Genomic DNA, 27,629 nt, shown 5'->3' with positions numbered 1-27,629 from the left:
AGACAACGTGGAAGCTCTTCAGGGATTGGTGCAAAACAGATGGAGTGTTGGTGCTCAGCTCTGGCAGATTCAATAAGTATCAAGAATTCCTCCCTGCATTGGCTCTTCATCACCTTGTCAAAAGGTTAAAATGAAAATCAGTGCTCCACCTTTCTGGTTATTGCCTTTTAGATTTCTAGTCACAGTTTCAGTTTCATGAAGAAGACCTCATCTGTATGAGTTCAAACAAAATACCACAAGGTACCAAGGGGAAGCACCTTTCTCAAAGCCAGGTCATTTCTAATATAAAATGAAATGAAACCAGATTTAACTTGCTTATTTTCAGACTTGCAGTACTCTTGCAAGCTTCTGTTGTTAAATCCATCCTGTACACCTGTAAGCCACTGGCTGGGTTATAAAACCAAATTGGCTGGGAAAATGGCAATGATGAGAACATTTCAGAGCTTGGTATGGCACATAATAAAAATAAATGTAAAAGTTGAGTTTGTAATTCAGTTTTTAAGCTTATGGCGCTCGTTGGCTGCCAATTTTAAAATGAAAACTGCTTTTTATGTTCAGTCCATTGACATAAAGGAGTTCTACACATTTCAAACTGAAAGTTATTTCAATTTAGTATTATTAAAAATGTAGATATTGCCACAATTCTCTCTTTTAAGTCCTTTATGTCATACATCATGAGCACACAAATGTTGAATGAAATGTCTGCATGATTATGTAATATCATCTTATTATCAGCTGCAGTAGACTGGGAGAAAACATCCAGATCCTTGTGTAAGGGAAACGCAGTGCTAACTTCAACACTGTGCAGTATGGTGAAACCTACAAGCATAGACAGGGTCCTATAGCCTGTGAGTTCTGATATTCTTAGACAGAAGTGTGTTCCTCTGTTGTGAGTGAGTAAGTGTACAGCTACTGTATTTAGAATCATATGTAGATAGAGCATCACTGCTCCACTGAAGCTTTTGTAGTGCTTTAAAATTCACTAAGCGTCCTCTTCACTCATTTCTCTTCCTGCTTCCAGATGAAACACAGAAGCTACTGAAGGAGCTCGCGAATAGGAAACCTCTCCAGGTGCCAAATATCTACCACCACCTGCCTCACCTACTCAACAATGAGGGCAGCCTGCACCCTGCCGTGCAGGTTGGTCTGGGCCGCACAGGAGGTGAGAGGCATACACGCACGCTGCAAATTCAGTATCTGCACTGATTAATGAGGCTCCTCTTTGGAATATGTACACTTCATCCCACACAAACACAGTGAAACCTCCAGAGACTCTCATTACACCAGGGAAGGAGCCAAGTCTCAACAAGTTTCAGTTGATGACTAGTTCACAACAAGTATCCCCTTTGGACTGAGCTTTGCATTTAGATGATTCTAAATAACATTTTCAGAGTTAAAGATAATTGTTGTGTATGTACAGTTTGTTTGCATGTTGTGTGTCCCATCTTCCAGCCTGATTAGACTGGATTTCTTTCTTTATAATCATTTACGTGCTTCTCCTTTGTCCCTTTTGTTTTGCTTTATTTGCTATTTTGGCCTTCAACAGGGAAGAACCAACAAATCTCCTTACTAAGCCCATGTGACCTGTTAATGCTTCTGCTTCTCATCAGCCTCCTCTTTTATTTAAATGAATCCTCCACTGTTTCACTCTTTTCTATTAACTCCTATTTTCAGCCACCCCAGTTTTATTTTTAAATTTCTTCCTTTCACGCCTAAGCAGCAGCGTGAATGTGACCTCTGCTATATCAAGGTCTCTCTAAGAGGATTACTTATCTGGCTTTGCTAGTTTGATAGGTGTGCAGTGAATTTTGGGTGCAGGTTTAGGGGGGCTGAACAGCTTGAATTGTGTTTCCACATTCCTAATGACAAAGAGTGGGGCAAGGAACAGAGGCCCTTGACAAATTAAAGGAGAAGACAGAGGGAGAAGTCTGGGACAAGTGGGAGTTTCTTGTCCCTGGCCTGTTTGATCACTGGGTACGAGGTATTCCCACGGGAACAAGAGAAAAAGGCCTATCATTGCCATCTCCTACTCGTTGCCAGTCTGTCTGCTTTTATGACAGGTGGGCAGGTATCTGTTACCTCCACAGAAGGTTTTAAGACTCTTCTTTCTTTGGCTTTCTTTTAAAAGAAGAAAACCTAGAGAGATTCCTGCCCCCAGATAATGAACAGTTTGTTGCTGCCTGCCGTCGCGTTCTCACAGGCTTTCCCCTGTTAAACACTATCAGTTGTGTTCAGTGGAATGCACCAACCAGCCGGAGATACTGCCACTGTGAAGAGATTGTGAATCTGTGGGGTTAAAGGTCAGAGAGTCACAGGACTGGCTCACAGAAGTTTTGCCCACCACCCGTGCTTATCTTGTGACATACTCAAATAGCCAAGGCTAACTTGTGCGTCAAGGCCCCAACAGTCCCTTTGACATTCACTTTTATCATTTTCTTGTTGGTTTCCTTTGCCCTCACATATCTGTAACCCTTACTTCAAGATTCAAGAAAGGTTTATTGCCAAATGAACTCGCACACACAAGGAATTTTACCTGGTGAATGAAACACTGGAACTTAACAACAAGACAGTAAGGACACAACAAGACAGTAAGGACACAACAAGACAGTAAGGACACAACAAGAAAGTAAGAAAACAACAAGACAGTAAGGACACAACAAGACAGTAAGGACACAACAAGACAGGAAGGACACAACAAGACAGTAAGGACACAACAATACAGTAAGGGAACAACAAGACAGTAAGGACACAACAAGACAGTAAGGGAACAACAAGACAGTAAGGACACAACAAGACAGGAAGGAAACAACAAGACAGGAAGGAAACAACAAGACAGGAAGGAAACAACAAGACAGGAAGGAAACAAAAATACAGTAAGGACCCAACAATACAGTAAGGAAACAACAACACAGTATGGAAACAACAACACAGTAAGGACACAACAAAACATTAAGGAAACAACAACACAGTATGGAAACAACAACACAGTAAGGATATAACAAGACAGTAAGGAAATAATGCAATAAGGACACAACAAGACTGTAAGGACAAAACAAGACAGTAAGGACACAACAAGACAGTAATGAAACAACAATACAGTAAGGACACAACAAGACAGTAAAGGAAAAACAATACAGTAAAGAAACAACAAGACAGTGGGGAAACAGCAATACAGTAAGGACATAACACGACAGTAGGACACAGCAAGACAGTGAGGACACAACAAGACAGTAAGGAAACAACAATACAGTAAGGACAACAAGACAAATAGAAAGTGTAATGAGTTTTCTGCCTTTCTTTTTGCCAGATGACTCCTAAGTTTAGGGTTAGTGAACAGTTAATTATCAAAAGCATCAGTAGCAGTAGGTTAATTCATAACAGCACATGAACCACAGACACATGCTCATATAGGTAGGGTCATTTTCTGCAGACCAGCTAAATGAAGACACATTAAATCACTTTGACTTAAACTTAAAATGTGAGTATTGGCAAGACCGATTGTCATTTTTATGTTGAGGCGGGGGTCGTTTTCGGCAGCTGCCAAAAGTAACTAATAAAGTAACTAGTAATCTAACTTAGTTACTTTTAAAATCAAGTATTCAGTAAAGTAACTGAGTTACTTTTTAAAGGTAACTGTGGCAACACTGGTAAGGACACAACAATACAGTAAGGACACAACAAGACAATAAGGACAATAAATATATAAACCTAAACACAAATCCAAAAGTTCTAAATAAAAATACTATCTGTACAAAGAAAGGTAAAGAAGTACTTTTAAAAACATGAAATAAGTTAACTTAGTCTAAGCCAGAGTGCACATTTAGTAGATGAATGTGATAATAAAATATGTTATGGGATAAATTACAATATTGCACATGGTTATGAGGCATTGCACTGGAAATCAAAGTATTGCACATGTATGTGATCAGTCACAGGAGTCTTTAGTGGTTTACAGTTTGATTATTCATGAGAGGAAAGACTTTCAGCTGGTTCTGGTATATCTGACTTTGGGATATTTATAGCTGTGCAAATTAGGACATAATCCCTCTTTAAAACTGAAATAAGGATTATGTTAAGAAACGGTTCAGAGAACCTTTCTGGCTAAAACATTTGAAGGAGAGTCTGCTGAAGGAACTTTAACACTGAAACTGACAAAAGAGCTTTATACAGCTGTGCTTGTTTCAAACAGAAACACATAAGAAGTTGGCAAACAACCAGCATTCCAACTTTTGCCCTTTTTTCACAAAGTCATGGCTTGATATGTTGCCAAGCAACACCAACGCTTGTTTACACTGTCCAGCCATTAAACATGTCACATGCTACAGTTGAAAAACTTGTTTTTTTCCTTTTCCCCCTTCTCAACATTCCTTACATTGTAGTCTTTGTCTTAGCTGACTGTCTTCGACTAGCTTGAAGACACTGTGTGGACAATCACGGGTCTGCTTAAAGACACTGTGCCAGCTGCTACGGAAAAAAAAACAACATTCACTGCAAGGGCTTTACACATGTGACGATTCATGCTTCCTCTCTCAGATCCCACCTGTCTCTGTGCATGTTTTCTGACTAACAAGTAGCAGTTGCCAGTGCGGTGTCAAGACTATGACCCCTCATCAGCTTCCCACTCACTGCTGCTCATTACGCTGCCATTTGTGCTTGTTAAAATGCAACACAGATTTCTGTTTCTGTGGATGAGGCATGAACAGCTAAATTACAAGTTGACAGTAAAATCAAAATCTATTGTGCCAACCTGTGTTTACTTCTTTCCTCTGATAGGAATGCTTGTTCTCAATCAGAGGAGAATCAAACAGCAGATAAAATCTTTGACTATTGCTTGTTCAGCCTGATTAGCAAAGTTTTGATTTCGCTACATTAATCAATGCAATCTAATCAACACGAATGTAATCAGCTCAGTGGACACAGACACACTGACTCACCAATACCCAGTTATACTTAAAACCCTGTCTAAAGTGTTTTCAGTGTTTAATCGTCCCAATCTCTTTCGGTTTAAAGGATCTTGTGTCTTAATCCAATGTGTTATAGAGGGGAAGACAGAACAAACATTTACCCAAGAGTCACTTGTTGCTTTGGTTAGCCTAAATTGTTTTTTAGGGCAGGTGTTCCCAAACTCTGTCATGCTCCCTAAAGACATAAATTAAACATACTACCTCTTCACATATTCACTATTTTTTATCAACAGTTAATGTCTTTGTTTGTCAGCAGTCTTTTATGATTTCTCTGAGAGCATATTCAAGCACATCATGGCCATCTTCAAGCCATATTTGATATTTTCTGGCTCATACCGTCAAGTTTTAGATGCTGGTGGTGATACTCTGTGGTTTTGGCTTTGCTGCAGCACTTTACATTCGCCTGATTGTCTAAGACTTTTGAGTCTTTTTTTGGAAGTGTTTCCACTGTGAGAGGAAGTAGGTGGATCATTTTCAGCCGTATAGCAACTTCCGATGTATCAGTGTCACTCATAGCGGCTGCTTAAGTCTGAAAGGCTGGAGTGGTGTGTGTTATTTTTTTAAATTAAAAGATTGGAAAAAAAATGACGGGGATTTGAACATGCAGTGAATAATATATCAAAAGACATACTGTATATAAAAATGTTATGTTGAATAAAATGGGACGAAAATGGTTGTTTCCAGGAGACAGTCACACATCAAACATATCTCCTTCCTCCTGTTTCCTTTCTATGGTTTTTACATTTTGCTTTTTTTTTTTTCTTATAGTCAAGCTAGCAGGATGCAAACAGAAATGCCTTTTCCTACATGCTTTCTTGTTTCTTTACACACTGCAGAGTATCTGTACTGTGAAAATACAAAAGTTAGGAATCTATGAGTAGAAGCTAAATGATTGTGTTTAATCCAATCTTTGAACTTGGCATTCCAGTCAAAGTTTTCAAACCTTTTGCACCAAACCTCACCGTCACCCAGTGAAATCCAAAGCTTTCAACTGTCTCTGGTTTCTTTTGAATTATATGAAAAAAAAAGTCATTGTACACACCTCATTTACAAGGCATAGCTTAAGGAAAACAAATGAGACCCTAGTTATTTTTGTTCCCAACAGTCTCCCGTCAAAGCAGGTGGAATCTGCACACTGCTTTTCACCAGCTCAGGGCGTAAACTATTTGCACACGTTGTTGACTTTGGAATATAATAATCACGTTTATTGTCTTCACCTGACTGACATATGGCTGTTTGTGGATGCTTGTCACACAGTGTGTCATCTACAGGTCTGTCCTTATTCACCTTCAGGCTCTGAAAATCCACAGCTGTTCATGTTTTATTGATAAGACTAGTTCTTGATAGTTAGCCTTTTTTTTTTTTTTTTTTTTTACAAGGCCCCCTTTTGTAACAGATAGTTTTATGGAAGGATTATACTCCCTCAATAATATTTTGTAAATGCAGTGTAGAGGCCAAGCCAAAGCTTTAAGCCACTGAGGTGCTGCACCTGGAATACCTATTTGACGCGCTGGGAATTACCGTGCTTCATGAATTAAAGTCCAAGTCATATTTGCAAGTTGAACTCCTGGTCCGTTTATTTTCATGTTCTGTGCTCCCAAAGTGTCCAATACAAACATATCACAAACGCACATACACACATAACTCACGCAGCACCAGGCTGCTTTAGCGGACAAAAACTGTTTTACCTTTCCGGGCGGAACACCTGACTACACAACAAAGGTTCCTACCTTAAATGGGAAATGATCGCCAATAACCCCGTACGACCTTAAACACAGACACAGGTCACACATACATATTCAAATCTGCCTTTACATGCAGAATGTGACTGATGTGACTTAGTATTAGTCTAGAACTAATACTCACTTAGACTTTGATCAATTTCCACTCAGGTGGTCTGACATACTTGCTTGTCTGCACGCACGCACGCACGCACGCACGCACGCACGCACGCACACATACACACACTTCTGTACTACACTGACTGGAACTCCCTATCCTGGCTCCCCATAAAACCTAGAATATAATTTTAATATCCTTCTGACCTACAAAGCTCTGAATGGTCAGGCACCTCCATATCTTAAAGATCTCATAGTGCCCTATTATCCCTCTAGATAACTACGCTCCCAGAATGCAGGCCTGCTCGTCGTTCCTTAAGTCTCTAAAAGTAGTATGGGAGGTAGAGCCTTCAGTTATCAGGCCCCTCTCCTTTGGAAACATATGCCAGTCAGGGTACAGGAGACAGACCCCCTCTGTACTTTTTTAAGGATGCCATAGACTGTATAACACATGGATGTAGTCTCCGTGATGTCACCCATTTGTGTCTGAAACAGATTTTTGAAGCCTATCACCGGCGGTGGTCATACTGGAAATGCTGACTCAACCTAATTTTGGCTGACCTAGCAAGAGGCAAGGAGGCGGCCTTTAGCCTCCTCGCTAACAGCTACTGTTTATGCTCTTGTTAGTCAAGTCAGACATGCCTCTAATCATGCAACACTTGTTGTCTTAATATCTTCTAAACTATTGAGCTATAAAAAAATTCAACCCCTGTACAGTGTTTGCGGAAAAAGAGAAATGAGCTGTAAACATGTTTATTTCTGCCGTAAAGATTGTTTTCTTTGAATGGGTGTGTATGTGGTTTCTGGTACTTCCGTAGCCAGCCTCAAGTGGACACTCGAGGAACTGCAGTTTATAACACTTCCACATCGGCTTCATTTCTCACGGCTGGAGGTTGTCGCTTGGAGTACTCTTAAAACTTTCCCTTTGGATAATAATATAACTTAGTTACTTAGTAACTTTTAATTGGCACTATATACATAAAGATGAATTGACACATACTGTACACAGCTTAGTGTCCCTTCCCTCAGGCTTTGTCGGACCTTGGTCTCCTTAAAATCTTACCCACCTTTGGAAACCAGTGTTGCATTCTCACTTTACAGAAGTGGGCTCAAAAATGACAAAATTATATTGAGGATGCTCTGATACCCAGCTAACCTCAAAGTGTTTGAATAAATCATTACAAAGGCTTCATTTGGAAAATGTTAATGAAATATCAAAAGCAAACATGTATATACAAAAACAAACCAGGACATCAAATATGCATCAAAGCCCTGCTTCCAACTAAAACAAAACAAACTCCCCACCATGCTGTTGTGAATAAAACAGATGGACCCAGTATTACATCCACTGTGACTGTGACCACATATAACTGTATTAATTATATGTCATTGTCATATTTCAGGTTGTGAACAAGCAGCAACCTCCGGTCTAAAAATATGAGTCCAATGTGGAAGTGCTAAAAACTGCAATTCATCAAGGATCCGCTTGAGGCTGGCTCTGGAAGTACCAGAAACCACATACACACCAATTCAAAAAAAGACGATCTTTACAGCAGAAATAAACATGTTTACAGCCCGGTACAAAAGACAAGTGTAGTCTGAATAGCTCATTTCTCGATCGGCACACACTGTACGGGGGGGGGGTTCTAACGCGGCAATTTTGAAGATATTGAGATTACGAGTCTTCCAATGAGAGGCACAGCTGACTTGATTGACAAACGGGAACACTGTAGCTGTTGGCTAGGAGGCTCAAAGCACGCCTCTTTACATCACAATCGCTCGACAGCAGCAATATGGATGCCGCCAACAATTGGCCTCAAAACAGTACTTCAGAAACAGATGGGTGATGCCATGGATACGAACGTCCATATTTTATACAGTCTATGGTTGTGAATTATTAAACCCCTAAACCATTAAAATTGTAGAATCTTTGGTCTCAAAATCTTAGAATAATTTTTCTCTAATCTACAAGAACTTAAACCTACTCATATTTAAAAATATCTTATGGTTCCTCCTATTGACATGTAGCCATAAGTGATTATTTTCATGACTTACTTAAAAGTTCATACGTTTTGGTTCGCTGTTTTAGCTTAGTGGTTAAATTAAGCGCCCAATGTACAGAGGATATCCTCCTCAGAGTGGGCAGCTTGAGTTCAGAATCACTCTCTCACAGTTCCTTACTCTGTTTACTGTCCTCTAAATATAGACATGAAAAAATCCCCCAAAACACCCAAAATAAGTTTGAAAGGTCACACTGAACTTCAAACTAATTGATGAGTCATCAAACCAAAGTGTTATTTGCGAACACACCTATGCAAATATCACCATACTTACTTCAAAAGCATACGTATGTTGATGTCAATTCCCTCTGTGACACCAACCTGAACCCTAGACAACAAGAAGGGAAGTAAAACCCTTTACTTGCTCTACATGTTTAAACTAACAGTCAAGCAACATTTGTCGGATGTCACATGTACAGTTGAACAGCAGCTCCTCCGTGTTTATGAGGCGCCACATGATGTTACAGAAGCAGACAGAGATTGTTTTGATATTTTTCCCCCCGTCCTGAATGAGATGAAAGAATGGCAGAGGGAAGTGGGCAGGCTGATCAAGGGACACGGGGAGGGGGGCCTCCGTCTCCAAGTCGGTCCTGCTCACGCCGCACTTGCATGCATTACCACTCACTCACTGTCTCACCCCCCCTCCCTCCTTATTCTGTCACTCTCTGTCTCTTTTCCTTCCTCCCACATTCTCCTTTCATCCTCGACCTACTTTCCCGGTGGTGGTGGGTGTCGCTCAGTGTGAGAAACACAAAGCGAAACTGGGACAGATTCTCCACGCTGCACAGATCACTCTGGAGGATTGCGCCCTCTCTCAAGTCCACTGTGCTGCTCGCTCATACTGCAACTTTGTTTTGTTCTCTTTTTTCAATTACCGGGGCCTCTTGTTTTGCCCCTACATAAGCTCAGCTAGCATGCTTTCTCTGTAACATGCACACTCACACACACAGGGAAGCACATGCACACTGTAACCTTGCTCCATGTTCTTTACAATCCGTGCTGTTCCTTAAGGACAAGTTGTTTCTCACTAATACAAACAATCTGCTTTCACGTTCTTTGGAAGAGCGATGTACATATAAGCAAAACATTATGCAAATTGTTCCTTGCTTTGAAATCAGTAAAGGACAAGTACAATACGCCTCAAGGAAGAGTCCTCTAAACACAACCAGGGAGCATACAGGCTAATTTGCAAGATCATGCTGTTGATGTTTTTCTCCAGCATTAAGAAAAAGTTGTCGTGTCAGATTATGAGCCAGAAAACTTCTCCATCCTCACATTTGCTTTTCACACCAGCGTGGGCTTTTTGTGCACTCGCCACTCTCCGCTTCCTTGTGAAAGTGATCCTTGTATCCTCGCGGGTAAAATGAACTGGCTTTATGTCTGCGTCAGTGTGTTGCGGTCTTTCATCTGGTGTACTTTTCAAGAAATCCTCAGACAATAAAGAAGAAGAGGCCGTCTGTTTAGCCACTCCGCTCCAAGCGCCGTACAATGGGGGCGATAAGGAGACAACAATAGCCACTCTCTGTCCTCTCGTCTCTGTTGTCTCGCTCCAGTAGCCTGTCTTCAGTTGAATGTTAAGGGTATCCCTTGTGTGACCTTTGAACTTTTTCTCCAAGGTGTTTCCGAGCCTCTGGGGTTGGATTCTTGATCAATCAGAAATGGTCTCTCAGGACTTAATTCCTTTGTTTATCCTGTTGCTGTTTACTTTGGCCTGCCTGCCTTTGTTTATTTTAGCTGTTAGGTAAAGCTCATATATTAGCTTAGCCACGCTTTGCTGGAGAGAGATTGAAGCTGCCAGCTATCATAAATGATGGTTACCTTCGCCAGAATCCACACGTTGTCATAACACAAATGAGCTTGTGTCCCAGATTTCAAACTTGAAAAGGATTGAGAAGTTTACCTACATTGTGTAAGTTCATTATAAAGACATGTTTCTTTAATAACAAGCAGCATGGTGTTGTAGATAGATGCATTACAAAACTACCTCAGTCCTTCGTCCCACCGCCATCTGTCAGCCTGGGCACGAATTTCTCCTTCTTGTGGATCTTGGCCCATGTAATCTGCAGTTATCCAACAGCAAACATTATTTGGTTTTGGATCCGTTTGATTCGACAGGCAGCCTACCACGCTTCTTCTCTCACCTCACACTCTCTGTCTTTTCTTTTCAGTCACCATGGTGATGGGGATCCCCACAGTTAAGCGAAAGGTGAAGTCTTACTTGTCAGAGACGCTGCATTCGCTGATAGACAAGCTGTCGCCAGAGGAGAAACTGGACTGTGTCATAATCGTCTTTGTCGGGGAGGTGAGAGCTGGTGTTTGACCCGGATGAGTCATCGCAAGGATTGTTCTGCATAACACATTCAAAATTAATGTAAAGGCTGTGTGTGTTAAGTGTGTCATATGCGTTTCTTGTCTGTTCCCTGCAGACTGATGAGGACTATGTTCACAGTGTGGTTGCTGGCCTGGAGAAAGAGTGAGTGCACTGCATTGCTTCCTGATAGATAGAATAGACTAAAATAGAAAGTATAGAACAGATGCTTATTGCCATTTGTTCAGGTATGTGTGCAAATACATTAGAGTCCATAAGCTGTGCTTCTAAAGTCAGCTTAAAAAAAAAAAATATATATATATTAAGCAAAAGCCAAATTTCTGAATAAAAATAAACAAAGTACACACTTTGTTATTAACAAAAATGCACTTATTAGAATATAAAAGGAGATGCTTTATAATCAATCAAATAAATCAATCAATCAATCAGACTTCATTTATAAAGCGCTTTTCATACAATGGCATTGTAACACAAAGTGCTGCACATAAAAACAACCTAAAATAGAATAAATTAAGAAAAAGATCCCACCCCCAGCCCAGACCTAAACCCACCCCACAATTCTAAGGTTAAGAACACAATATATGAAACAATAATAATAAAAACAATACAAATAAGATAAATAAAAAATGAATAAAACAGAAGTTGCTGAACGAACTGAGGAAACGCTCTCATGATATCTTAATGAGGAAACACTGGAGGTAAAATAAGATGTTAAAAATCAACACAGGAAATTAAAATCACCAAAATAAAATACATTACACACTAAAATATTAAACCATTAAAACAAAATAAGATGCTATACTTAAAAAAATAAAATAAATAAGTACATAAATAAATAAATAAATAAATAAAGTTGAATAAAAGTGACTACAATTTGAACTAGATCATAAATAAATAAAACTGTGAAAAATAAAACTCAGTTAAAAGCGAGACTAAAAAGGTAGGTCTTGAATTTGCTTTTAAAAATATTTATCCTCTGTGCAGACCTCAGATCTTCAGGTAGGGTGTTTCTCAGGCGTGGAATAAAGGCAATTTATATACACAAGGGCTTGTATAAGATCGGTTCTTTAGAGTTTTGCGAGTTTATTATTCACATTATGTTAAAATATCCTGAAGGAATGAAGAGCAACGCTTATCAACAACAAATACTAAACTAAATAAGGGAAAATAGAACGCCAAAAATTAACCTTTAACTGAAAAAAAAACCAAGGTGTTATATAAAATCTCTAACTTAAATAAAGCTGTATTGTTTGTACAGGAGCAATAATGTGTTTTATTTGTGTTGATTATCCATCATGATTCTTCCCTTTCTTGGCTATGCCTTCATGTCTGGTATTGGGCTCATGAGTGTGGTTAACCTTTAATGAACCTGTTCAGTTGTGTGGTGGGAGGCAGACAAAGAGGGTGAGTGGGTTTGAATATTTTCTGTTGACCGTCATCGTACATTTAGATCATTTAGTATTGAGTCATTTTGAGTCTTTTGTTAACAAACTAGAAAGCTTTCACCGAATTGGATATTATGATTTTTCAATCCCACTTAGTCTCAGCGGGACTTTTTCTATCATAGCCGCTTCAGTTTGCTTAGAAAACGTACGAAAATAAAATGTAATTACAGAGAGAAGGTCCTTTTAGTTTTCGTCTTTGACTCATGCAGCCTGACTGACACCTTCCTTATGGTCTGTCTCAGACGCTGCACCAGGAGTTCAGTCTTGGCTAGACCTCCTAACAGCAAAAGATGAAAGCCTTCCTCTTTAATTTTTCTATGTTCTATGCAGAATTTTTAAAGAGCTTGCTCGAGATCTTTCTTTGAAACATTTATACAGAAAGAGCTTTTTGTTCACCCTCTGTTAATATTCCGATTGACACACCCGAGTAAAGCATGCTGCTCTTCAAAAACACTGTCCTGTTCTTTTTTTGCTATACAGTAGACGGTGAAGACATACACATAATATTTCAGAACACCATCATTCTAATTTGGTTTAAGTAAATCCCTCCTTTTTGATGACCTGGATGGATTATTATTTGTTATATTAATAGCAGGGAGGGAGAGGGGTCACTGATGGGCGATCCCCATTGGCTTTTAATTGGAGAGAGAGAGAGCAGCACACTACATGGGCATAAATCCTTCAGTAGCTAGTAGTCTGACTTTTAACTGGGTGAAAGTTGAGTCCCTAATCTTTCACTGTAGCGGCCTTTATTCCATCAATGGAACACTCCATTCCACATGGGTCCATGTGTTGCTAAGCAAAGTAAAAAGGCACACTTGCGATGAGGTACGCGCTAACAAGCAGGGGCGCAACCAGACTTTTTAGACATGGGGAGTCTAACTGGGGCACAGGCATATGCAGGGGTTGCCCAAGTCAATAAATAGCAAATAATATCATTTCAGGCCCTTTGAGTTCAGGCCCATTCTATATTACAAAAAACTCAAACTTACACTAGAATTAATAAAAAATTAACTAAAACGAAGCATTTCAAAAGATAGAGACTAAACTGAACTAAAAAAAACAACCTTGAAAATAAATTAAAACTAAACTTAAATTGGAAACAAAAAGTCAAAATGAAATGAAATATGAATAAATCAAAAATTTTAACTTGTTATAACCTTGGTGGCGAGACTCTGTTGACTCTTCTAAACCCTCTCTTCCACAGGTTTTCTACTGAGCTGAATTCAGGCTTGCTGGAGGTGATCTCCCCTCCCGCTGCCTATTACCCCGACCTCACAAACCTCAAAGAGACGTTTGGGGACTCCAGAGAAAGAGTCAGGTAAGCAGCTTTTTTCAAGGCGTACCATCTGTGTTATGTGTTATTCGCTGCTCTGCCATGTAATTAGCAAAATGTGATAGAAATCGCTCTGCAAATGATAGAGAAATCAGCCCCGAGAGAAATGAAACACAGGCGAGCTGTGATGAGGGTTGCAGAAAAAAAAAAGTGGAAGGATGAGTCAGGGGGAAAGTGGGAGGGAGCGAGCAAGAGAGAGAGAGAGAGAGCAAGATAGAGAGAGAGAGAGAAAGAGAGAGAGAGAGAGCTTTTAGGTAGGATGCCTGGGTACTTAGTATTCCACAGGCATTTCTCAAAGTCAGATCACGGTCATCAGCAGCAGCACCCTCTATCTCTTTTTCTTTGTAATGCTCCCTCCTATCATCCTCCGGACTTATCTTCTCTTTATAGTCGGCAAACAACTGGTTACATTAGAAATCTGTTTACGCTGCAGTTTGTGAAAACTCTTTGTTGAATGTTCTCTTTTTACTACACTTTTATCTTATTCCATCATGTATCTTATCTGTTTGTTTTAACGTTTCTGGTCTCAGAGCGCTACCCACTAAATTTTCAAGACAATCAAGTCTCTGATAATACCTGTCTATAGCCTTTAGGCCCTGACAAGCATGTTTATGTGTGGGAGTTAGTGAGCACAGATGCTGCTGGTGGCTGTCTGAACTGTTACTTTTTTTTTATAACTGTTATGTCTCTGTAATGTGTGTCTAAGTGTGTGTGTAAAGAAAAAGGCCCACCACCTTCCTTAACTAGTAAAGCTGCAGCACCCACCTGGCCATGTTTGAGCGTATGTGCATCCATGCCCTCGTCATATCTCTGGAGTCTGCTCACCTGAATGTTAAAAACATGTGTGAGTGTATGTGTCAGCGTATGTGTTGGCGTGTGTGTCTTCCAACACCTGCCAGAAGCATCATGAACACCTGCAGCTCATGAGTCACACCGCAACAAGGGCAGATCATTCAGATCAAACAATTAGTGGCAGCGCTGCTGTATAAATTATTCAAGCAGAGCCTGCTGTTGTAACATTCAGTATACCTAGGAGGGCCTAATTTGCACAATTTAAGTTTTGCATGTCAAGAGGTGTCTCTGACAGGCTCTTCAAAGGTGAGAAACCCCAGAGGCTGCATCGACTCGGCAAAGACCCGTTCACTCACTCACTTCTCATGTTTTCCAATATTTCTGTCTTTGTTCAGATGGCGAACCAAGCAGAACTTGGACTATTCCTTCCTCATGATGTATGCTGTGAGCAAAGGGGTTTATTATGTCCAGGTATGTGCTCTTGTTGTGTCCCTACTATCTTGTTAAGTACCAGTGTTCCATTCACCACATCAAATTCATTGTGTGTGCGAGCTCACTTGGCAATTAAGCTTTCTTGAATCTTGAATCTTGAATCTTAAAGTCAACACCAGTAGATGTTGTAATATTAAACTTGTTGAACTGCATGTTTTAAAGGTTGCTCTACACCCTCAGTGCGAAGGCCTGTTGTTCAGCTAACAGGTGTCTTACCAAATTAAAACCTGCTGGGAATGTGTGTTGTTGCAGTCATTCATTAGAGCCACTGTTGTATATTTTTAGACAAGAGCCAGTTTCAAATATTCTTAGCCGAATCCTCTTAGACCTCTACAGCTCTTATCTGCGTCTTGGCTAAACTATGCGTCCAATTTGGTAATGTTGCGCTAACTCTCAGCAGATATGAACACCAGACATCCTCTGCTTAGTTTCACTGTGTTGTTATTCTTCTACATTTCTGTTTTATGGACCGGATGTGTCATTTTCCTTCTCTGCTCTCAGCTGAAGGGAAGAGGTATTTCCTATCTGACACCTACTCTAGTTTAGTGTGGCAACTTTAGAAGCTTCCTACTTCTGTTCAGAAAGCTTCCCTTTTTGTGGACATAGAGGAGTCCCCTCCCTCTGCATCAATAAAAACTCATCCCTCATGAAACATTTTCCCTCTGCCTTACATTTTCTTCTTCCTGTGCCTTTTTGTATTCAGCTGGAGGATGACATCGTGGCAAAGCCGAACTACTTTGCCACCATGAAGAACTTTGCACTGCAGCTCTCGTCAGAGGACTGGATGATCCTGGAGTTCTCTCAGCTGGGGTTCATCGGTGCGATCCATCAAGCACATGATCAATACTCTGTTTTATCTGACAGATAAAACAAGACCTGAATAGTCAGCTTATTGGAAAATCAGTGTGGCATTCTGGCTTAAATGATCCCTTTGTCAGGGTTTAGGATTTTCAAATCATCCGAGCATGGCATTTGAAGGGTTTACGCTGAGAATGCTAAAATGCTTTTATATTTTGACATATGACCTTTTTGTGTTAAATTGTTTACATTGAGAATTTCCTCATTGTTTTACAGAGTAGTTCAAACTACATTTTCTAAGTAGCTTTATTGAGTCAAGCTTCCACCCTTGTGTAATCAGCAGCTTTTAAAGTTATCCTTTTGAATAAGCTTTCAAAAGAAATTGGTATTAGCAAAGCTAATTCAAATTAAACATGTCACTATGTATTTAGATTCAAAGTAGGTTAATTTTGCTTTGAAGTGAAACAGATTTTTATATTTATTCCATTTGGTTGACATTATAACTTTCACATCTCATGGCCGGTTATTTTTAGATTATGATGCTGAATACTTGTGCACAAGTTAACCCCTCTTGTTCTATGTCATACAGGAAAAATGTTCCAGGCTCCCGACCTAAACCTCATTGTTGAGTTTATATTCATGTTCTACAAAGAGAAGCCCATCGACTGGCTGCTGGACCACATCCTCTGGGTCAAAGTCTGCAATCCTGAGAAAGATGCTGTACGTATCAATCAATCAATCAATCAATCAATCAATCAATCAATCAATCAATCAATGTTTATTCATATAGCGCCAAATCACAACACATATTATTTCAAGATGCTTTACAAACAGAGCAGGTCTAGACCGTACTCTATGTTATATGATTAACAAAGACCCAACATCAAGACAGGATAAGATACAGTCCCATCTTCCAGACAGGGCTCAGTCTGATCTCATCTTAATCAACCATGAGCAGAGCACCACGCAGGATTCAGCTAGTTACAGTGACAAGGAAAACTTTAACAGGCAGAAACCTCGAGCATAACCAGACTCATGTTAGACAGCCATCTGTCTCGACTGAGTTGCGGTTGCAAAGAGGGACAGAGGAGATGTAGCAGAGGAGCGTCTCAGAGGAACCAACGAGAAAAGGGAGCTCAGGGACTCCAGAAAGGCCTATGGTTGGTAACTTTAATGTAACAGGAAGAGTTAAAGTAAGTGATAGGCAGAGAGAGGGGTGGAAAAGGAATCCCAGTGTAGTATTTATAGTAAATTGAGTGTAGATCTGAGTGATCCTCAAAGGAAACGGTCCTATTATTGTTCCTTTTTTCCATCTTTACAGAAACACTGTGAGCGACAGAAGTCCAGCCTACGTGTGCGGTTCAGGCCCTCCCTTTTTCAGCATGTGGGACTCCATTCTTCTCTTGCTGGAAAAATCCAAAAGCTCACAGTGAGTCTTAGACGCTCACGATCGTTTGCAGGAAAGCACAGTCCACTTCCTGTCTAGAAACGTTGGCCTCTCCTTTGTGTGTGCGTCTAGGACAAGGACTTCCTGAAGCCTCTGCTCCATAAGATGCATGTCAACCCCCCGGCTGAAGTTTCCACTTCAATGAAGGTATTGTGTCAGGGTTTTTAAGAGTACATCATCTCTGGCTTTTAACTTTAAGTTATTTGAGTTATAGTAATGGTGTTTGATGTAATCAGTTATCCTATAACCTGAAATTTGTGATGTTTCACACAGGTTTATCAGGGTCACACACTCGAGAAGACGTATCTCGGAGAGGACTTTTTCTGGGCCATCACCCCGACCGCAGGAGACTACGTCCTCTTCAAATTTGACAGACCTATCAGCATAGAAAGGTATGAAGACTTCACCTACAGTGTGCATGGACCCTTTCTGTTCCTATTCAAATAATATCCTGAGCATGCAAAAAAAGGAGTCTTACTTGTGACATATTTAGTTATTTTTACCACTACCTTTGCACATACAGGCACATGCAAAATCCTTTTCTGCCTGCTGCCCTTCAGTAAATCAGGTTTAGCTCCACTGTGTGTGTGTCTGTGTGTGTGTGTGCACGTGTGTGTGTGTGTGCACGTGTGAACGTGTGTGTGTGTGTGTGTGTGTGTGTGTGTGTGTGTGTGTGTGTTTGAATGTGTGTTTGAATGTGTGTTTGAATGTGTGTTTGAATGTGTGTGTGCGCTGCATGTCTGCAGGGATCAGGGTGAGCTAATGAGAGTGCTCTAAAATAAGCATTCACAGCCCAGCCTTCTCTCTGAGGACAGCGGGGTAGAGAAAGGGCAAGGCGGTGAATATAAAGAGATATGATGAGGAGATTGATGACCTGATGCAAAGGATTGTTAATATTTATAAGACAGAAATATACAAACAAACACTTTGAATTAGGGGTGTGCTTAGCGTTGATTGGTTGTGATGCAGGTTTGATGTACAGACAAATTACAAAACATGCCATCAGAGACACTTAATGTTAGATAGATGAACATTTAACCCAAAGGCAGGAACTCTCCTGGACGTTTCTTTCACTCAACATGCCATTTACATGCTTTTTTAAAATCTTGCATCAGCTGTGGCGTTGTCATCCGTAGTAAATGTGCACACTCATTTAATAGTGGAGTTTTATGGTGTTGAGCCCTCAACCACACCTGTAGTAACCATGCTGATAATTGTGCTCACTGACTAACACAGATTTAAAAAATATATTTTGAACAGATGTGAGGAAATTAAGCCTTCAGTGGGCAAACTAAGAAAAGTCTCAGCTTATTAATTTGAACCGTTCATTACATCTCCTCACGTGAAGCCTCATTTGATAGTGATAAGTGTATCTGCTGCTCCTGTAAAGATACTTTCAGGACAGTGTGACAAGTGCGTGAGACAGCAAGTCACTTGCCATTGAAGTGGCAGCGAGTTGGACAGGAGCCATGCACTGTTCCACCGTCTGACTCTGAAGTGTTTTGTCTGCTTTTGAATGACACCAATTACGCTGGCTCGGACTCTTTAGCCCTGCTGATTAGGCAGCATCACATCAGCAGTTGGTCAAGAGATACAGCGTGCTGCGTGATGTGTCGCTGCCTCAGCCTCAGGCTGTAGCTCTTCCTCTGGCTCCTGTTTTCTAGCTGTGAGACATTAAATACAGGTGGTTTCTGAGCACTAACTGGCATGAGTTAAAAAAAAGCCTCCTTTTGGAAATGGCAACAGAATAATGACTTTTCTTTTTTTGAATCACATTAAATTTAATCCAATTTTAAAATTTTATGCATATACCAAACTGTGTGTGTAGCATGACCAAAACATAACACAAGTAGAAAAATAAAATTGAATTTCCCCATGGGGATCTTCTTCTTCTTTCAAATCAAGTCATGGTGACAAAATCAAAAGGAGGGCATGAGCTTTGCTTTTAACAAAAAAAAAACCCCAACACATTTCCATGAGGGACTTGATGGACTGAATATATCTGTGGCATTTATCTTGGGGGGGGTTAAAGGCTAACTCTCTAGCCCTGGTGTATAAGTGGTGGGGTCCTCTTGTTCATACATTGGCTAAGGTGTGAAGTCTCGTTTTAGATTTCCTGAAGCTGTTGTTTGAAGAGTTTTTGGAGTAGGTCGCTGCTGATGTCATACTTAAGTTTTTAAGTTTTGGATCGCTTTGTCTGGTTTATTTCAGAGAACTTTCATGTCCTCAATTTGAGGCAATTTGTGGTACAGAACAGCATACAAACATTAAAAAGCACGCTAGACACCACACAACAAGTTCCAAATTATCCATAGTAGCTGTTCTCATTACTGCAATAAGACCACATCAGCAGACATGACAAGTATTCACAGTAATTGTCTGTGCACTCTCACCCCGATGAGGTTGATACTCTATGTCATCATTAAAGCCTCCTCCACACACGGGTCACCAGTTTTAATAAGAGAATTGCAAGCAACACATCCCAAAAGATGTGTGTTTTTTGAGTGACACTATAAAACATACTGCTGATGAAGAAAGTCAACAGAGTAGACTACAGAGTAGTAAACTTGACATAAAATAAAATAAAATATTATAATGTACAACAGCCAATATATGTCAAAACCAACCACACTCAGAAGAATGTCAAAAAAGACATCTAAAGCTAGATGTGCTCGCCTTCAAGTTCTTCAAAAGCACCTTGAAAGCCTCCAATGAAAGCAATGTTTGCTCAAAGCACAATCAAATCAAACTTACTGTACAAATAAGTTCATCTATTTTTCTCCCTGTGCCACCACTTGTGTACCATGACTCTGCGTAAAAAGCTGTTCTCTGTGGATGGAATATTAAAATGATCGCCTGATTTGATTGGCAGGTTCCTGTTTCGCAGTGGTAACCAGGAGCACCCAGGGGACAGGATCGAGAACACCACAGTGGAAATACTGCCTGTTTCGGTAAGGAAACACCCCATGCACACATGCACGCACACACACACATCCGCTCCCACCTCCACCCCACACCCGCAGTCTGTCACCCCTTTTGTGGTGTGATGTGCAAACGGTTTTGATTAGATTACATTGAGCGGTTGCTCTTTGGGACGTAGCGTATTGATTATTGACAGGAATGTAAGCGTGACAGAATCGCTGGTTTGCCAGAGGCGATGCATTCTCACACTGTGGTTCATGCAGGCGCAGCGGCTAGCATGTGTTGAAGTGCTGCTCAAATGAGAAATCATTAACATTTGTAGCTCATTTTTTTGACTCTGCTGTCCATCCTTCTCTTTTTCCACACGTTAGGAAACCAGACTGCAGACCAAAGACAAGTACAAACGGACCGAAGACCGCTTTTACAGGATCGGTGAGTGGATCTGACAGTCCCCTAAAACCCTGAAAGTGTGTGAGTGCATACAAAAACTGAAGCATCGTGATCAGATTACACACTCACACTGATGGTGCCTGCAGTGAAAGACTATGTACAAAAGTGTGTGAAATGTACTCAGTCACAGCCTTTTTCACACCAATTTTTTTTCATCTGAAGTTATCTGCTCTTCCTTTAGTCCATTTTTTTTTATACTTCTGGCTTTACTGATAATTTAGATGAGCTTTTAAAAAATGTAAACCCTTACGTGAGTCAGTAAGTGTTGCCAAGGTATGTTCCACATTAAGGATTCTCTAACTTGAGCACATAAGGAATCAGTCACTTATTGGCAAGTACTCCCTCTTCACAAATATAATTAATCTTACTTCATACATGTTTCGGTGTGTGTGTTTGTGTGTGTGTGTGTGTGTGCTGAATCTCACAGGTCAGTTTGTGAAGGGTGTGGCAGAAGGTGCTGTGGATCCGTCCTTCAATCCCATCATTGCACTTCGACTTTCCGTTATCAAAGACTCGGCTGTGTGGGCCATCGTCAGTGAGGTAAGCAAAAACTTTCTGCTCTGTTGATCTTTCCAATCGCACGATAAATGCCACTGCCTCCTTGTTTGTTTAATACATGTGATGCTGTTCTCTCCTCCTGCAGATACACATTAAGAGGATAGCTGGCTGACTCTTCTGGTCTGGGGCATATGAATCATAGCCCTAGGGGAACCAAAATGTCCTGGACTGCTTATGCAGGGCCCTCTGGCACTCGGCAACCAGCAGTGACGTCATTAGAGCCCACTAGAGTAGCTCGTCTGAGCTCGTCTGAGGAACGCCACCTCTCTCTTCCCGCTCTTCCTAACGTACTTTATTTTGCTTCCCATCCATTGAGTTTTTATCTGCATCTCTCCATCACTCTTGTGCTCTTAATTCATTTTAGTAAGAATGTGAATACTACTGTCTAACAAACAACAGTGAAGTATGTGAAGACATCTGTTCCCAGCTCTGGCTCTCAAAAAGGACTGTGTAAGTCAGCAGCTTTGAACACAATCAGACAAAGGTCTGGGATGAATGAAGACAAATCATCACGTGGGAGAACCAGTCACCTGGCCACTGGTGTACATGCTGCCAAATCTTTCTCTGTTACTCGATGCTGCCACCTCTGGGCGAGCTGGGGCATTGCACTGTCACTAGCGCCTCAGCTGAGCCCGTGATGACCAAGAATGTTGTCATCACTAATGGCCGGTCTCTCTCTCTGTTCTCCACGGAGAGGTGACGGAGCTCTTGATCAACACCAGCCCAACTAAAACAAATGTTTCCATCACTTCCAGAGTATTGTCAGACACGCTCAAATACTCCAATTCTCCTGAAAACAAAAGAAAACTCAGGATGAGCCAGCCAGTAACAACGTCAACGACCAATAGGCCAGATTCAGTGGCAACTACCCCGATCCATCAAGGAAATAAATACCATGACTCCTTATCTATTTCACCTCCTGTCTGACAGGCCGTCTGTGACCTCAGTGTCCATTTATAGTAAACCAATCAGACATTGCCTTGGCGTCATTTTCCTGAAGGAATATATTGTTATATTGATATATTATTACAGCTATGACGATCTATGAAGGTGACTTAATTTATTTGAAATAAATCTTTAATTTGTACAAGAGGTAAAATATATTTTTATTCTATGAGAGATGTTTATGGTAGTTGAGAGTCTGTTTTACTTGTTTACGTTTGTGTTTGGGTTTTTTTTTTCTATATTGTTAATGAACATTTTATTTTCATTTAATAGCTACTTGCAAAGTTGCTTATTCTGTTGATGCAAGTAGCTGTGCCATTTCTTTTTCACTTGATTTGAAATGTTCCGACTAAAAGGATTAATTTTCACTGCTAAAAAGCTGACCGGTAGGAGGAGTGTGAAGGGTTTGCTGTTGAAGGAGTTGTGTCCAAGTTTTAAAGAAAATGTGCCTTACATCCAGGTCCCTTGAAGTAGTCTCAGAAACTCTATTCCAATCTGTTCCCCTTCACTTGTCCTACTCTTTTGATTGCTGGAATACTAACCATTTCAAAATAACACGTCATCCAATAAGTGATTGGATTTTAAGAACAATATCTCTGAGTACTCATCTGAAACAGCGTGATTTGCACTGTTTTTTCACTATGTTTTGTGACCATCGCATCCTTCATCAGTGTACTTTAAATTTTTCATCTTACCATAGTAGACGCTTGTTCCGCTGATTCCTCCAAATCCATGCAGCGATTTATTCTGTCCAATCAAATGTCTGGTCTTTCAGTTTGGACAGAATATCATGACTACTGATCACTGCAGAGTGCGCCTTTTGTTGTATGGTTTGGCTGAGGCTGTGTAGTACTTTCACTGATTGTAAATATATAAAAGGCAACAAGCATTATTTCAGTCTTTCCCTCACTCTCTTTCTCTTCTCCCTCACTTTAAGGTTTATCGAAACTCACTTGACATGTTTTCTATTTGTGTGTGTGTGTGGCCAATGTTTTAAGTGGAAGCTATTTTTATGTGAAACCTCACTTATTTTACATTATCGTAAGGTTATTTAAGGAGGCAGTGAAGTGCCTTTCGGTGGAATAAGTATGAAGGCAGGACAATATTTGCATGGTCGTGTTGTACGCTATAAACGATATGTTTTGGTCCTCCACGCTAGAGCTGCTCAGAAGTCTGTCGTAGCTTTACCTCTGCCTCGTAATCAGCTTGTTTTTTAATTGGGAGACTAAGAGATGAGAGCAAACCTCTTTAACTTAAATGCAACACGTTTTTAAAAGGGGGAAGATACTGCTAAAAAGGAATGGCTTCACCTCCTTGCTCTGCATCCACATTCAAACAGACACTGAATGCATGAAAGTAGCATGACTGGTCATGTGATCTCCATACTGTATTAGCAGAAAGTAGACTTGAAACAACCTCATACGCCCATCAGTTCATGTGCCTTCATCATTTATGTGTGTATGCCTGCCTTTTGATGTTTTGGACATCATTTTTCATGGACATCTTTGAAATAAATGATACGATTGTTAATAGTCATGGCCATTTTTGTGTTGTGATTTCATTCAACTTGCATCATTCATCCATCTACATCACCAGGTTTGATTTGAGTGCAACGGGTTCAAAGCAAAGTACATCTATTTTCAGGCTAGCCTCAAAGTTATCTGACGTGAACTGTAATGTTTTTTCACAGAAGTATGCATATGTCGAGCTTTTGAACATGACTTATAAGGAAAACTACTGAAGAGGATTGGGGCCACCAAAAAAAAATCTAAAATTAAGGTCAATTTATTTTTATTTTTTTATTATTCTGAAATAAAAGTCAGAATTCTGACTTTTTTTCTAAGAATTCAGCTTTCATTGTAATTCAGAACCCCTTGCCATAGGTATGTATCACTTGGATTTTGTGCAGTTTGACATGTCAATCCATCCATTAATTACTGTCCAAGGATATTGAAAAGCCTGAGTGGTTAGGGCAAGATTTTGGGTAAGGTGTTCCATACAAGACATGTCCAGAGACAAGGTCTTAGGAATAAGGTCCACTGACAAGGATCAAAGGTTATGAAGTCTGACTTTAATCTCAGAATTCTGACTTGTTTCTAAGAATTCTGAGTTTAATTTAAAAATTCTGACTTTAATTTTAGAATTCTGTCTTTAATCTCAGAATTCTCTTTTATTCTCAGAATTCAGATTTTTTTTCTCAGAATTCTGACTTTAATTTCAGAATTCTGTCTTTAATCTCAGAATTCTCTTTTTTTTCTCAGAATTCTGACTTTAATCTCAGAATTGTGACTTTTTTCTCATAATAATAATAATTTAAAAAAATTAACCTTAATTATTTATTATTTTTCATTGGTCCTAATCCTCTCCCGTAGTAAACTACAAATGCTCCCAGCATGCATTTCTTTGCCCTCTGCGGCAAATACTTCCGTTTACCCATGATGCAGTTTGAGAAACATGGCCGAAAGCCTTCATAACATCGATGTAACAGCCATAACATTGCTGACTATTGCACTTCTGTAAGGAGATACTGGATGTATCAGAAGATTCTGCAAAATGCCGAAGTACTACGAGGATAAAGAGGAAGACAACAGAGCATGCGCCGGAATCAGAGAGGACTTCAAGGCCTGTCTCCTTCAGACTGACTGTGTGGTAAAGGTGAGTGAACGTCCTTAGTGTGTGTGTGGATACCTTAGCGTTTCATGTTGTCTGATACACAGGTAGGGAGATGACGTCTGGTTTCTTTATTACACCTGATGTCTGTGCGTCGACACGAACACGTTTTGGGACACTTTCACCATCACTTAGGTTTCCTTATAGTACTATTACACCTGCCTTCTTCGTGTCGTCAGACCGAGTTATAACCTATTTTATACAGTCTATGGTTATAACCATACATTGTATAATACGTGATTCCTTATGCGTCGTGACGTCACGGCCAGACACTGCATTGAGATCATAGACTGTAAATAAAAAGATTGAGACCACACGAAGAACCACAGGATAAGACTTGTAACTGTCCATATTTGTGAATCCTATTGTCCTTTATCTAAGCATATTTTTTCTTCCTTAAGATTTTTTTTTGGGTTTCAATAGGGTTGCAGAATTTGGGGAATTTTGGAAATATTCCAAATTGGAAACTTTCCATGGGAATTAATGGGAATTAACTGAGAATTGAAGTTAATTTAATGGAAAGGTATAACATTCAAGCCTAAATATTTGTTTTGTTATAAGCAGACATCCATCCAAAATAATACAATTAAAACAGATTTATTTGTAAGTAGAACTTTATCAAGTGTCAAATATTTTATTGAACAATCAATTATTTCATTGAAGAACAAAAACATGAATGTTGAGTTAAATATTACTCATCCCTCAGACCCAACCCATTCAAAAATTAACAAAAATTTACAAATCCCAAAAAAGTCCCATTCAACATGCAAATAAAAAAAGCATCTTCCCTCAAGCTTCTCAAGCCTAGCCTCTGCATTTTTGCTCAACCCTTTCAGACAATGGGCTCCTCCTGGGTCTCACCAACATCCTCCACGTCCATTTCCTCATTATCTGACTCTGACTCTGCAGTGTCACTGTCCAGCCTTGTTGAGGATGGCTCTGCATAGATATTGAACTGTACTTGCATGAAATCTGGTTGTTTTAGTCAGGATTATGATAAAATATATATTCCCAACTAAAGTTCCCTATTTAGAGCCAACCTTCAATTTAGTAAATTCCTGGTTTATTCCCATTTATTCCCATGAAAAGTTTCCAACTTTGAAAATTCCCAGAATTTTGCAACACTAATTTTCATTATATCAATATTTTTGCAGCTGTTTTGGATATTTTATACTTGGGATGCATCACCTCATATTATATTATAATTATAATAAATGAAAATAATGATGAGATGAGATTACCATACTCCTACGATCTTAATAAAAATGTTCAAGTTAATTATTTTAAACAAATATGCACCTTGCTGTTCATAACTTGCAAATCTTCAACCATTCACACAACATAATTTAATGGGTAAAGCTTCCATCTGATCAAGTTACCTCTTAAAGCTGCTGTTGGTAGGAATGCTGTAAAAACTTTTACTTTTTTCCTGCTGGGTTTGGAGAAAGTCTTTTCCAATGCCTTTGTATCAAGCAATGTTATCATTCCCCTCGTTCCCGTTATGACGGACCATCATAGCTAATCTCCAATCCTCTGTCTTGATTGGTTAATGAGCGGCCCCTACTACGTCCTCCAATTGGTTATAAGTCCGGCACTATCATGACTGCACACACCGATCTGTGTTGGGGGGCTAAGAAGAAATCTGGTTGGGAGGGAAAGTGTTGACATTCGAAGTCCCTCTCTCTGAACAGATGTTTACTCTGCGACTACCAACTGCAGCTTTAACCAATAGAATCAGGCACCTTACTAAATAAATATGAGTCACATCAGCAGTTACAGTTGGTCTTTACATGTAAAGATTCCTCTCATCCTCTGATTTCCAACCTGTATTTTTGACTGCTCTTTGTAATTTCTCAGGATGGGAAGCTGCCCAGTGAATGTCTGAAGGAAGGCCACTGCAAAGCCTTGCAGACATCTTTCTTTGAGTGCAAGAGGTCAATGGTAAGTCAGCAGGGGTGACGTTACATTTGTGAACCACACTGAGAAGTAGGAAGTGGTGGGTAATGGAGGAGTAAAGGGAATAGTGGGATGACTTGTCTTCCTCTTTTCTGACATTACTCTTGACTGTGTTCCCCCAAAGTGACCAGATGCAACAAAAACATTTATTGTTTCCTCTTTTAAACAGCTGGACACAAGATCGAGATTCAGAGGAAGGAAAGGATACTGAGGAACCATCTGAATGCTACCATACTGGTGAACGGCTACAGGATGAGACTGAATACTCTTCGTGAATTATAATGAATGAGTGCTGCTCGCAGGTCAGTTTACGTGCAGCTTTACAATCTCATCTGAAGGACACGTGCAAAGACAGTGGAACTCAAAAGGACTTGTAATGTTTAAAGGACAGTTTCCACTGACAGTGAAAAGATGAACTGTTCATCAGCAGGTAATGACGAGCTCACTGGAGCTGTTTCCTGGATATACGAGTATGAGTTTGTTATGAAACAACACCTGTAATGAAAGAAACAATGAATAAATGATGAGGAACACTTTGTTGTAGATGTCTTTTTTTTATCAAATTAAAAACATGTGACATCATATAACTGAGGTATGCATGTACAATACAATGTCTATTACAGTCTA

The 27,629-nt window shown here is 40.0% G+C and overlaps 2 protein-coding genes across 3 annotated transcripts in view; both read left to right on the top strand.

The window, feature by feature from the left end:
• mgat4a (alpha-1,3-mannosyl-glycoprotein 4-beta-N-acetylglucosaminyltransferase A) overlaps positions 1–23,912 on the top strand; it is a 46,838-nt gene extending 22,926 nt beyond the window's left edge. Inside the window, exons 3-15 of one of the 2 annotated variants that reach the window (XM_034694686.1) lie at positions 1,022–1,162; positions 11,031–11,164; positions 11,289–11,335; positions 13,844–13,957; positions 15,160–15,235; positions 15,960–16,074; positions 16,644–17,483; positions 17,574–17,648; positions 17,775–17,893; positions 20,374–20,452; positions 20,795–20,855; positions 21,301–21,413; positions 21,517–23,912. In XM_034694686.1, coding sequence (XP_034550577.1) covers positions 1,022–1,162; positions 11,031–11,164; positions 11,289–11,335; positions 13,844–13,957; positions 15,160–15,235; positions 15,960–16,074; positions 16,644–16,924 — 908 coding nt within the window. In that variant the 3' untranslated portion in view covers positions 16,925–17,483; positions 17,574–17,648; positions 17,775–17,893; ... (2 more) ...; positions 21,301–21,413; positions 21,517–23,912. Of the gene's footprint in view, positions 1–1,021; positions 1,163–11,030; positions 11,165–11,288; positions 11,336–13,843; positions 13,958–15,159; positions 15,236–15,959; positions 17,484–17,573; positions 17,649–17,774; positions 17,894–20,373; positions 20,453–20,794; positions 20,856–21,300; positions 21,414–21,516 lie in introns of both variants that reach the window. The other variant, XM_034694687.1, reaches the window with a different exon arrangement.
• Positions 23,913–24,781: 869 nt separating this feature from the next.
• Positions 24,782–27,535, top strand: LOC117820769 (cytochrome c oxidase assembly factor 5). The gene is made up of 3 exons (XM_034694691.1): positions 24,782–25,031; positions 26,904–26,987; positions 27,172–27,535. The coding sequence occupies exons 1-3, from the start codon at positions 24,930–24,932 to the stop codon at positions 27,211–27,213; spliced, it is 228 nt and encodes a 75-aa protein (XP_034550582.1). The 5' UTR covers positions 24,782–24,929; the 3' UTR covers positions 27,214–27,535.
• The last annotated feature ends 94 nt before the right edge of the window (positions 27,536–27,629 follow it).

Source organism: Notolabrus celidotus, chromosome 10 (assembly GCF_009762535.1).
Source record: "Notolabrus celidotus isolate fNotCel1 chromosome 10, fNotCel1.pri, whole genome shotgun sequence".
Classification (NCBI taxonomy): domain Eukaryota; kingdom Metazoa; phylum Chordata; class Actinopteri; order Labriformes; family Labridae; genus Notolabrus; species Notolabrus celidotus.
This window is presented reverse-complemented; position numbering and strand designations above follow the sequence as displayed.

Coding starts and splice junctions, on each gene's coding strand:
- LOC117820769 (XM_034694691.1), top strand. CDS start 24,930: ATGCCGAAGTACTACGAGGATAAAGAGGAAGACAACAGAGCATGCGCC. Junction 25,032..26,903: donor AGACTGACTGTGTGGTAAAG/GTGAGTGAACGT, acceptor GTAATTTCTCAG/GATGGGAAGCTGCCCAGTGA. Junction 26,988..27,171: donor TTGAGTGCAAGAGGTCAATG/GTAAGTCAGCAG, acceptor TCTTTTAAACAG/CTGGACACAAGATCGAGATT.